The sequence below is a fragment of the Eublepharis macularius genome, chromosome 11 (assembly GCF_028583425.1).
Source record: "Eublepharis macularius isolate TG4126 chromosome 11, MPM_Emac_v1.0, whole genome shotgun sequence".
In the NCBI taxonomy this organism is placed as follows: domain Eukaryota; kingdom Metazoa; phylum Chordata; class Lepidosauria; order Squamata; family Eublepharidae; genus Eublepharis; species Eublepharis macularius.
Window position 1 is genome coordinate 46,018,682 of NC_072800.1, and position 12,906 is coordinate 46,031,587.

Below are 12,906 nucleotides of genomic sequence, written 5' to 3' on the forward strand. Positions count from 1 at the left end.
TTAGATAAACAATTTATCCCATTTTTCAATTTCAAATATTTCTATATATCATGAACCATGTAAATCATACATTCATTTAAATCAAACAATTTGACTTATTCTCTGTATATTACTCATTCTATCTTTTTGTAATAATTCTGTATAACTCTCATCACATAGTCAATCAATTTGACTCATCTATATCTTCAGACATTCAGTTTGGTACATTGTACAAATCTTACCAAAGAAAGAAAATATTGTTAGTTAATCAATCCTTATATTTAATCCTTATAGTTAATTATTTTCTATCTATATTCTGTTTATTAACCTATATATATCTATATATATGTCAATCTATTAATCTAACTGCTTATTAATTCACATTTATCTCTTCTCCCCCCGGTAAAGTCACCCCCCTCTACTTCAGTACTTCAGTAGTTCTCAAACTGCCACAGTTTTCCTCCCACCTCCCATTTCTTCTCCAGGTATTGTTTCAGCTTCTCCCAGTCTGTGTTAAACTGCCCTGAGTCCAGATCTCTCAGTTTTCTTGTCATCTTATCCATTTCGGCCATGTACAGCAATTTGTAAATCCAATCTTCAATAGTTGGCACTTCTTGTACTTTCCATTTTTGCGCATACAAAAGTCTAGCTGCTGCTGTCATATAAAATATCAACGTCCTGTGTTGGGCTGGAATTCCCTCCATTCCCAAGTTCAGTAGCAGGAGTTCTGGGTTCTTATTAATTTGAAATTGTAGAATTTCACTCATTTCTCTTATTATTTCCCCCCAGTACTGCCTGGCTACCTCACACGACCACCACATATGATAGAGGGAGCCCTCATGCTTCTTACATTTCCAGCATTTATTAGAAGTGTTCAAATTCCCTAGCGCAATCTTCTTTGGTGTCATGTACCAACGATAAATCATTTTGTAAATGTTCTCTTTAATATTAGTACATGTCGTTGTCTTCATTGTAGTTTTCCACAAGTATTCCCATGCCTCCATTGTTATTTCTTTATTAAAATTTATAGCCCATTTCACCATTTGTGTTTTAACTGTCTCATCCTCGGTATACCATTTCAACAGTACTTGGTATACCTTGGATATTCTTTTCTTGTCTTCTTTAAGAAGGGTCTGCTCTAGTTCCGAATTCTCTATTCGTATACCTCCCTTTACAGAGTCCGAGTTATATAAGTCTCTGATCTGTCTATACTGGAACCAGTCGTAATTAGGTGATAGTTCCTCTTGCGTCTTTATTCTAAGTTTAGATGCTTCAGTTTTAGTTATTTCTTTGTAAGTTAAACATTGTTGTTCATTATCAACAGCTCTCGGGTCTATCACCTCATATGGAACCACCCACAAGGGAGTTCATTCTTGTAAATAAATTCTGTACTTCTTCCAGATTATGTATAGACTTCTCCGTACGAAATGGTGCAGGAACATCGAGTTGACCTTTACTTTGTCATGCCATAGGTATGCGTGCCATCCAAATATTTTTTTATATCCCTCTAGGGCTAATAATTTCTTGTTCTTTAATGTCATCCACTCTTTCAACCAAACTAGGCAGATTGCATCATGGTAAAGTCTCAGATTGGGCAGTTGCATTCCGCCTCTTTCCTTTGCATCTTGTAAAACTTTCATTTTCACTCGAGGCTTCTTGCCTGCCCATACAAAGTCTGATATTTTCCTCTGCCATTTTTCGAATTGTTTAGAGTCTCTGATGATTGGTATTGTCTGTAGCAAAAACATCACTCTTGGTAACACATTCATTTTAACTGCTGCAATCCTACCCAACCATGACAGATTGAGCCTATTCCATTTAATCAAGTCTCTCTCTATCTGAGTCCATAATTTTTCATAATTGTTCTTGAATAAATCTATATTCTTTGCAGTCAGTTCGATTCCCAAATATTTCACCTTACTTGTTACTTCACAGTCCGTTGTTTCCATTAACAATTGTTGTTTCTGCTTAGTCATATTTTTACATAGTATCTTTGACTTCTTTTTATTAATATAAAAACCTGCCAAGTCTCCAAACTCCTTGATCTTATCTATCACTTTTGGCATGTTCTCCAATGGGTCCTCTACAATTAACATTATATCATCCGCAAATGCTCTGACCTTGTATGAATATTCCTTTATTTTTATTCCTCGAATTTCCTCGTCTTGTCGTATTTGTATCATCAGGATCTCCAATACTAAAATGAACAACAGTGGAGACAACGGGCAACCTTGTCTTGTTCCTTTACTTATAGTCAATTTCTTAGTCAGTTCATCGTTCACCACAATTGCTGCAGTCTGGTCTCTGTAAATTTCCTTAATTGCTCTGATGAATCTTTCTCCCAATTGTAGCTTTTCCATAGTGGCAAACATAAAGTCCCAGTTTAAATTGTCAAATGCCTTTTCAGCGCCAACAAAGAAGAAACCAACCTCTTTATCACAACGCTTATCATAATATTCAATAGCATCAATCACTGTCCTTAAATTGTCTCTTATTTGTCTATCCGGCAGAAAGCCTGCTTGCTCCTCCTCTATAACTTCCGAAAGCCACCCCTTCAGTCTCTCCGCCAGTATCTTCGCAAAGATTTTATAGTCATTGTTAAGTAACGATATAGGTCTGTAATTTTTCACATTAGTCAAATCTTGGCCCTCTTTTGGGATCAATGATATATTCGCTTCAGACCAAGTGTCTGGAATCCTTTGATCCCTTAGAACTCCATTGATCACCTCCTTTAGGAATGGTGCCAGCTCATTGGCCATAGTCTTGTAAAATTTAGCTGTAAGTCCATCTGGCCCTGGCGCCTTTCCTAAATTTGCAGATTGTATTGCCTTACTTATCTCCTCATCCGTTACTTCACTGTTCAATTTATTTCTCCAAGCATCCGAGATTTCTGGAAGTTTCATTTTCTCCAAATATGACGCTATTGAATCTTTATTTACTTCTTTCTTATTGTACAACTTAGCGTAGAATTTATAAAAGGCTCTACTAATGGTAGTCTGTTCCAAGTAGGTTTTGTCATCTTCACAGATTTTATTTATTGTTTTCTTTTCCCTTCTCTTCTTCAATTGCCATGCCAGGTACTTCCCAGGTTTATTTGCGCCCTCAAACGCTTTCTGATTCAGCCTTTTAAGGTTCCACTCCAGTTCTTTATTACTCATTGCTGTTAGCTGTTCTTGAAGTATTTTAATTTCCTGATATAATTTCTTTTTCCCTGGTCTCTTTTTTAACTGTATTTCCTTGGCTTTTATTTTCTCCTCAATCTCTTGTCTCTTCTCTTCTTTCTTCTTTCTTGCTCTACCATTTAAGTCCATTAGTATGCCCCTTATAACCGCCTTATAGGCATCCCAAACTTTATCAGTTGGTACTTCTTTATTCACGTTGTATTGTATGAAAAACTTTGTCTCTCTTCTCAATATTTCCATGTTCTCTCTTTCCTGTAGCAAGTCCTCATTTATTCTCCATGCTTTCCTTTTTCTCCTTTTCCCTAGTTTCCACATAATTGGGTTGTGATCTGAGCCTACCATCGGCATTATTTCTACCTCCTTAGTCCATAACGCCAAATCTTTTGAGGCCCAGATCATGTCAATTCTTGATAGTGTAGAGTGCCTTGCAGAATAAAAAGTAAACTGTCTGCTTTTAGGATATTCTCTCCTCCATACATCTTCAAGAGTCTCTTGTTGAATCAACTCAAAAAAGAGCTTTGGTAATAATCCTCTTTTCTTTTGTACCGTTGTAGTCTTTTTATCCAGTTCCAAGTCTGTCACTCCATTGAAGTCTCCAGCAAGAATTATCTGATCATATGAAAGATCGTCCAAATGCTTCCTCAAATCCTCAAAGAAGCTTTCTTTTGCACCATTAGGTGCATAAATTCCGACTACCAACACTCTCTTTAAGTTCCAAGTACATTCCACTGCTACAAATCTGGCTTCCACATCTTTCATTATGAATTTTGGTTGTAGCTCCTCTTTTACATACAACACCACTCCTCTTTTTTTCTTACTTGAGGCCGCTACAAAGTCCTTGCCCAATTTTCCCAATTTTAAGTATTTTACATCCTGTTTTCGAATACGAGTCTCTTGCAAACAAACAATATCACATTTTTGTTTTAATAGCCAGTGGAAGATATTTTTCCTCTTATTCGGTGAATTTAGTCCATTTACATTCCAAGATAATACTTTACACTCCATACTCATAATCTTGTTGGTAAGTCTTTTTCATTGTCCCTTATAAATCGCTCCATTTCCCTCTCAGATCTGATACGCTTTTTGGCACCTCCGAACTCAAAGGACAAACCCTCTGGAAGCTCCCATCTGTACCTAATTTTCATGTCCTTCAATATCTGGATTAGCGCTTTATATTTTTTCCGATCTAGTAACACTGATCTGGGTAATTCCTTCATTATGATGATTGTCTTGCCATCGATCTCCAATGGATCTTGAAACTGTTTAGTCACAATCTTCTCTTTCATATTTCGTGTTGTAAATTGTACAATCACGTCTCTTGGTACTTTCCTCTGGGTTGCAAATCTCGAGTTCACACGATATGCCACATCTAGGATAGCCACAACTTCCTCCTCCTCCTTCCCCAGGTATTCAGCTAACACCTCAGTCATCTGTTCTTGCGCTGACTTTCCTTCCACTTCTGGCAAGCCGCGAAAACGTAACTGCTTCTCCATGTGTTTAGTTTCTGCAACTGACATTCTCCCCCTCATCAGTCTCATCTCTGTTTGTTGCGTGTCTGCTAAGTTCTCCATCGCGTCTTCTACTGTTTTAACTCTCTGCTGCGTCCCTTGTAATTCATTTTGTATTGTTTCCATACCTTTCTTCACTTCTGACAGCTCCGATTTTACTTCTGACAGCTCCGATTTTACTGTCTGTTTAACTTCTTTAATCAGCTCCAATTTCATGTCTTTAAATTCCTTGATCACCTCTAAAAGTTTTTTGTCCAAGTTTTCTATTGCCGATTGCCACTCTTTTTTCGACATCGTGGGGCTTGCTTTAGCTCGCTCCCACGAGTCCGCTCTCTTCCTTAACTCCGTGGCGTTAAATTTAGTTCCTTTTTTATTTCAAATGTCCCGGTCTTCTTGCATTAATTAATTTTTAAAGAGTCCAAAATGTCGGGCGTCTTTTCTCTATGGTTTCTCTATGATTTTGTAATCCAAAATGGCCTACTTCCTTTTCCGCTGAAGCCGCGACCCTTCCCCTCTCAAAAATGGCGATTCCCTTCTTCCTGCCCTCCAGCAAGGGCCGCTTCTCTCCAGCCACTCTATTGTTATTACGCACTTCCTGTCTCCCGTCTTCCCACAGCAGATCTCGCGATGGTGTCTTTTTCTCACAGCTCCAAAACCACAGGTATTCAAAACAATAGTCCGATTTCTTTAATAACTTCTTTAAACTTAGTCTCTTTTCAAATACAACTCCTGCCGAGTCTTCCCCTCCTTTTCACTAGTCTGTTGCAGTTTAAAAATCTACTTTTTTTCCTCTCTGTTTTTATCAATCTGTCCCGTATCGGAAGATAGTGATCTTTACCTTCCCTTCACTTTTCTCGGGTTGTAATCGCTGTTTCGATTTTAAGTTCTCCTCTCAGCTTCTTCCCCCAATCGAAGCTTGGGTATGTAGGTCTTATGCCAGCCGAATTGGCCCCAAAACTGCCGCAGAGATTGTAGCCGACCCGTCGCAGGGTGGGACCTCAAGGATCGGGAGGGGACCCGTTGCGCAGAGCCCCCCCTCGTCCGAGATCTAACTCACCCTAGGGTCTTGAGCGTTCTTTGCCTGCTCTCCACCTGAGAGCAGTCGGCCGCGGGCTATTTTCACCCCGCCGGCCGCTTAAAACGGCAGTCCGGTCAGCTCCGCAAGTGGAGCTGCGTTAGACCTCCATGAATCCCAAACCGGAAGTCCAGCATCTGTGAGTTTCTTAATTTATTTATGCTCCTGTAGGTATTGTCTGATTAAGTCTTTAGGTGGATTCTTTGTTGTATAGAGTTTCTTATAATATTCTTCAAATATGTAAGTTATATCTTTTGGTTTGTATAGCATGTGGCCTCTGTTTTGGATTGCAAGTATTTGTTTTGATATTTGTTTCTCTTTAGTTTTCCATGATAAAATCTTCAGTTTTTTTAATGAGTTGTATCAGTAGTTTTGCTTTAAAAACAAAAGATTTCTTTTTATTTGTTTAGTTTCCATAGTGTCCAATAGTTTACGTTCATTTAACAACTTCCAATATATTTTTTTGCTTCCTGTTTTTTTTTTTATATTGGTCTTCCAATTGTTTTATTCTGTCTAAAATTACTCTTGTATGTCCTTTTTCTTTGTTTGTTTGTTCAAATAATGCTGTTAAAGAAATGACTTGGCCTATTAGAACTGCTTTAAGTGCATTCCATGTCATATGTGCTGTTATATCTTTAATTGAAATTAGTGCCTTTAGAGGAGTATCAAGACTCCCGTTGCTTTTGAGGTGCCTTTTGCATGAATTTGCTGTTGTAACCAGCTTGCTTTAATTTCTTGATTTGTTATTTGACGTAAATGTCTCTCTTGATGAAAGATCATATTTGGTTTTAATTTTGCCAAATTTGACATAACGTGATTTCTCTTTATGGATTAAGTCCTTGTACATTGTGAGATATAATAACGTTATGATTCATTATTTTTGTTGTTTGAGTTTTCCTTTTTACCTCTTGTTAAGATATAGTTCAAAACTTTCAATTTTATTATGATGTCAATACCAAATAAAGGTATACAAAGTATGCGAAGTAAAGACAATAAATATAAATTAATAACAGTACTTACTACGTTATATCTCTTATTAAATGTGTCTCTAAAGTTATGCTAAATCTACCCCCTTTTCTACCTGCTATCTAACTATATATTTTTGGTTTTTCAATTTTGATTTTTTTCTTGCTCTTTCTTGATCTTTCCCCCTTGATTTAAAAAAAATTATTTCCCCCTCTTTTTCTTTTCCTTTTTTCAACTCAACACTACTCTATCCCCCAACTCTCCTTCTTCTTGTTCCTCCCCTTCTTTCTTTTTCCCTTTTTAACTTTTACTGTCAACTTCCCCTATTCCCCTTTTTCCTGTTCCTTTCTTCTTCCTCCTCTTCCCTTTAATCAACCATTATCGAAAGATTAACTCGTATTGATTTTCTTCCTTATCTGTTTAATGTACAAATAATCCTGAACTCTTTAACCTTGTTGAGTACACACCTCACAGGTTATTGGTATATTAACCAAACCTGACAACAGAAATATCTACAAGAGGGAAAAATGTAATACCTTCTCATCCCTCCCGATCCCTGACCCCCAGATAAGTTTTAACAAAAAAGTTTTTTCTTTTTATCCACAACATGAGTACCGTATTCTAGGTGCTTGGGCTTTAGCAGTCAATTCTAATGATCTGGAAATTTACTGTTCTTATATGGTGATAGTGCAGTAGTCATTTTCCTTTTCTGCGAGCTTTCTCTGTATCAATTGAGATTTCAATTCTGATTTCACTAAGGAGAGCAGTTCCAGACTTTCCATCTGTTGCAGTGTAGGTTTCTTCCTGATGTTTAACTTGAAGCATGGTGAGATTAATCCATTTGTAGATTATTTGCCCTTTTCTTAGTGATTCCGTTATTTCTTTCATTTATCTCCATTGGCTCAGCACTTCAGGTGGTAAATCTGTAAGGACTAGGATAGGAGTTCCATTATAGTTCAGTGTTCCCTTTGATCTAGCGATTTCTAGGACCTTTTCCCTAGTTCTCAGGGAAGGTGGCCATAATGTCTGTAGGAAATTTTCTCTTTGCTTGACTTTGCAATCCCACTGTATAAGCTTTTCTATTATCAGAGCTACCCCATCCTTCAACTGCATCATTCATACCAACCAGGAAGCCAGGAAGATTGACAAGTCTTTTAAAGTAGTATGTTCTTCAGAGCCTCTAAATTTAATATTTTTCTGTCTTGCCATCATTTCCAGTTTTAATATCCTTTCTTGAAGGTAGGTGTTTGTCTGCTGAAGCTCTCTGACCTCCGTTTGAACAGTTATGCCGAGATCAATAGTGGTATCAGCGTTCTCGGCTACCTTGTTTATCTCAAATTTCATTTCTGCAAATTTGTCTGTAAACTGTTGTGACCGTGTGTTCATCTTCTCTAATAAATGTTGTTCCATCTGCATTATTAGGGTAGTAAGCATTGTATCTTGTTGAGGGAGCGGGTTTATACCTGTGTTTAGTGTCACGTCTGCCATTTTGATTTCCTCTTCCTGCGTCTTCTCCGGCTTCGTTGTTATTTGTGGGCTCAGAAAGAACTCTTGCAGTCTTTTAGCAGCTTTCACCTAATGTTTCTCCGTGTCATTTGTTTTCCCATGCTCTGTAAGTTTTAATCTGTTGTGGCGTTTTTATTAGGGTAGTTGGACTGGAAAGGGACGGAGGTCTGGCATTAAGTGTCCACTCTTCTCTGTGCCGATGCCACCCCCCCCCATGAACCATTCTTGAGCAAGGTGATTTAATGAGTGTTGGCTATTCCTGTCTGGTTTCAGGCTTAGTTATGGTTTTAAACCAGCCTTGGTCACCCTGGTAGATGATATGCCCCAGGAGATGGATAGGGGGAGTGCAACCCTGTTAATTCTCCTGGACTTTTTGCTGGCTTTTGAAACCATCAATCATGGTATCTTTATGGACTGCCTTTTGAGATTGGGTCTGGGATGCAGTCTTCTGCAGGGGTTCCACTCAACCTTGAGGGTAGGTTTCAGCGTGTGATGCTGGGGACCTGCTTCTCTGCCCCTTGACCTTTCGCCTAAGGGGTGCTCCAAGACTCCATCTTGTCCTCCATGCTTTTCAACATCTATGTAAAAATGCTGTGAGAGGTCATCCAGAGATTTGGGCTGAGTTGCCACCAATGTCCAGATGACACTCAGTTGTGTATCATACTATCAGCAGATCCCAGAAAGGCTGAGGAAACTGTGAACAGGATCCTGGAGGCAATTTTGGAGTGGATGAGGGCTAACAAGCTGAAACTTAATTCCAATGAAACAGAGGTGCTTCTCATGGGGGCAAAGTCTAACACAGCAAATGAGTTATCTATTGTTCTAGATGGAATTGCACTCCCTCTAAAGAAGCAGGTTTGTAGCCTGTAGGTGCTGCTGAGCTTGGGTCTCTTATTGGATAAACAGGTGGCAGCAGATGCCAGGAGGACCAAGCTGCAGCCCTTCCTGGGCAAGAAAGATTTTACCACTGTAGTACATACCTTGGTAATTAGATTACTGCAATTCACTCTATGTGGAGCTGCTCTTGAAGATTGTTTGAAAGCTACTGTTGGTAAAAAATGCTGTGACCAGAATGCTGACTGGAGTGGTCATAGAGACAATATCACTTCAGTCCTGTTCTATTTACCTTGGCTCCCAATTTGCTTCAGGGCCCAATTCAAGGTCCTTTAAAGCACTGTACAGTTTGGGGCCAGCATACCTTAAGGACCGCCTTCTCCCATCAGAACTTATTCATTGACTCTGGTCATCTTCAAAGGCCCTGTTGGGGCTGCCACTGCCACCTGTGGCTAGACAGATTGCAACTTTTCACTCATGGTGCCAAAACTTAGGAACTCTCTCTGCAGGTAGATTTATCTGTCCCCCACTATTGCTGTCTTCAGCCCTTACTGCGAACCACTTCTAACACTGTAAACCTGATAGACGATTCTTTATGTTGTAATTGCTGGAAGTGAGCTGTTAGTGGAGCTTCCAGTGCCCTACTCCTCACCTTAGATTGGTGCTCTTGGATCCATATTCTAATGGCTCTACTGGTACTACCTACATAGATTTTCTTACAAGGGCACTGTATAAGATATATTACACCATGGTGTGATATAACTTATACAGCGCCCTTGTAAGAAAATACAAGAGCACTTACGATAAGGAGGGGAGAATCTCTACAAATAAACTGCTTCAACATGAGAATTTTTGGATCTTTCTTCTAGGATCCCTTACACCCAATGGATTGAATGCTGATTTAGATATGTCGTGTTTTCTTTAAGAGATGTATTCTGGATGAAGATATAGGACGTGACTTCTTTAAATGTGATTAGTATATATTCCAGTCTGATTAGTGGCTACTTTCACGGGCATTGTTTCCGCCGAGACCAGACCTGGTACTTCTGATGTAATTGAAGTCTTCCTACTAGTTGTAAGTAGAGTATGTCGTGCGTGATAAACTTAATAGATTATATTGCTAGGGTAGTTACCAATAGAACTGTTTTTATTCAATGTAGATATTACTGCCCCTGAGAAAGCTATTGCTGTGAAACAAATACAGCTAGTGGTTTGTCGGGCAAGTTACTAGCAACTCCCTTTGGAGAAGGCGTAACCATTCAGAGATCCCAAGGTGTGACCACTCTGAAAACTCCCAAGAAACTGGCAAAGACGTCACTTACGGATTACAGATCCCTTCATATGTGGGATAAAGACTGATTTTTTTTGTCACTTTACATGGAATGTACGTTTGATTGTGTCTGGACTATCGATATGTTAAAGATTTGTACTCTGGTTGTGATCTATTGATGATGATACTTACTGAGTGATGAAAATAGTTAATTATTGGTATTTCGGCTGTTATTTATTGATGAATATTTATTGACTGATTGAATTGTATATATTGATTTGAATCATTTATCTATTCTGTATTGATTGTATTGAACATATTTATTAGTCGCGCCTTGCACTTTATTTACAGTTAGCACTTTATTAATTTTTTTTACAATCATTGGGTTCAAGATTGATAGTTTATAGGGAGAACCTCCTTTTTCTGTTGTCCATTTTTGGCCAAGAAAGTAGGCTTTTGGGTCTACAATGCTGCTGTAACTTCCTTGTATGTTTATTTATTTATGTGTTTTTTATTTTACTTCATTTATACCCCACCTTTGGCCCCAATGGGGATGCAAAGTGGCTTACATCATTCTCCATTTTCCCCTCACAACAATCCAGTGAGGTAGGTTAGGCTGAGAATGTGATGGGCCCGAGGACACTCAACAAGCTTCCATGGCAAAGTAGGGTTTCAAACCTGGGTCACCCAGATATTAGTCTGTCACTCTACCCAGTATTGTGGAGAACTTGCAAAATACAAAAGTGCCCAGTGATGTTTTGATGCTGCTGCTGTTTCTTTCTTATTTAATTATATGGATAACTCTATAACAAAACATTGTGTTTTCTTTAAGTTAAAATCCATAAGATGTAAAATGTTGGGTGGCATACAGTGCAATATTTATACACATTATTCATGCATAAAATGATATGTCTTATACTTAGCACATGTTGATTTCCAGTGTTTGCTGATTTTTCTTCTGGCTTTGTTCTGGTCTAAATATGGTCATTTTCTTCTTGCTGACCCTGACCCTAACTTTTTCCTCCTAGATATGCCTAGTGTAGATATAACAGAGTAGTTCCCTGTTCTGGACAAAGCTGTGTGGTCTTGCATGCCCTGCTACTGCCACTCTTGCATGTAGATTCCTTTGTTCCAAGATTTACTGTAAAAAAGAGGTTTGGTGTTATCTCAGGATTGGCATGAATGTGAATCAAGTTAACCAGGATTACCCCATATAAACTTCAAGCCATGGTTACAAGGGCAACCCTAGCTATTTTTAACCATCTTTGTGCTAGTGTATCACTAAATAATTGTTAATTCAGATTTCACATATAGAAGCAAGAAGGCACATGAGAACCTTGGCTTTCAAAAATATGGTTTGTAAGTATCCATGTTATGTCTACACAAGGCTATAGATGTATAACAGGTGTCCTAGACTTGTTCCCTTCCCTTTTCTCTTTTGAAAAATACATTGTTTTTGGCACAATGGTATGATAGCTTGTAAAACAATGAAATACACTTTAATAGTCTATATTGTTGGTTGGGCATGAAAGGACACAGATGAAATCTGACAGATGTAACTATTGCAATCAATTACAATTCAATCTTAGCTGAAAGTATGTTTGGCATACTAGATAAAATATAGCCTACTTAATGTATGGACCTCATGCTGTTGAAAAAGTCTTATAGGAAACTTAATAATTTTCAGTGAAAGAATTGCTATTTGAACTAAGCAAGGCACTATAGTCTAACTAATCACTATTTTTTCTACCTACCCCCCCCCCCCTTTCTCTTCAGGTTCTGCAATGGGTTGCGGACTCAACAAGTTGGAAAAACAAGATGAAAAACGGCCTGGTAACATCTATTCAACTTTGAAGAGGCCCCAAGTGGAAACCAAAATAGATATTTTCTATGAATATCATTTCCTGGAATTTACAACTTTAAGTGATGGTAAGTCTATTTTCTAATTTAGGATGTTTTTAAAAGCTATCTAGGATATTTGTCATATTTCATGTTGATAAGAAATAGAAATAAGCAACCAAAACATTTAGGATTTTAACAAGTAAAGCAACTGACTAAAGTTATTTTGATCTGCCCTGTTATGCTTATTCCAAAACATTTTACCATTTCCTCGCTCCATTTAATTATCTATTTTATTTTTATTTACGTTATTTATAGTCTACCTTTCTCACTGAAACTTAAGACAGATTCCACAATGTAAACCACTGCAGTCAACAGAATGGAAAATCTAATAAACAATGTAATAGCATTAGGATTGCAGAAATCTGAAACCAAGAAGAAATCTGAAAGTGTGTAAAATGGTATGAAATATTACACATCAGTTGAGACCCATTGTGTATAGTAGTTAGAGTGTTGTATTAGGATCTGGGAGACATGGATTCAAATCCTCACTCCATCACTGAAGCATGCTGGGTGACCGTGGACCTGTGACGCACATTGACTCTAACCTACCATGCAGGATTTTTCTGAACGTAAAATAGACAAAAGGAGAACGTAAGCTACTTGGGTTCATGTTGGGAAGAAATAAATAAAATAATCATACGTGTCAGAGAGAGAGAGGAGATGAAGACTTTTGACATAGGTTTA

General features: G+C 38.1%; 1 protein-coding gene across 1 annotated transcript in view; it reads left to right on the plus strand.

Annotated features, from left to right (window-relative positions):
• Window positions 1–12,906, plus strand: part of RFTN1 (raftlin, lipid raft linker 1) — a 202,791-nt gene that overhangs the window by 15,680 nt on the left and 174,205 nt on the right. The window contains exon 2 of the mRNA XM_054991528.1: window positions 12,097–12,249. Within this exon, the coding sequence (XP_054847503.1) occupies window positions 12,105–12,249 (145 nt within the window). The 5' untranslated portion in view covers window positions 12,097–12,104. The remainder of the gene's footprint in view (window positions 1–12,096; window positions 12,250–12,906) is intronic.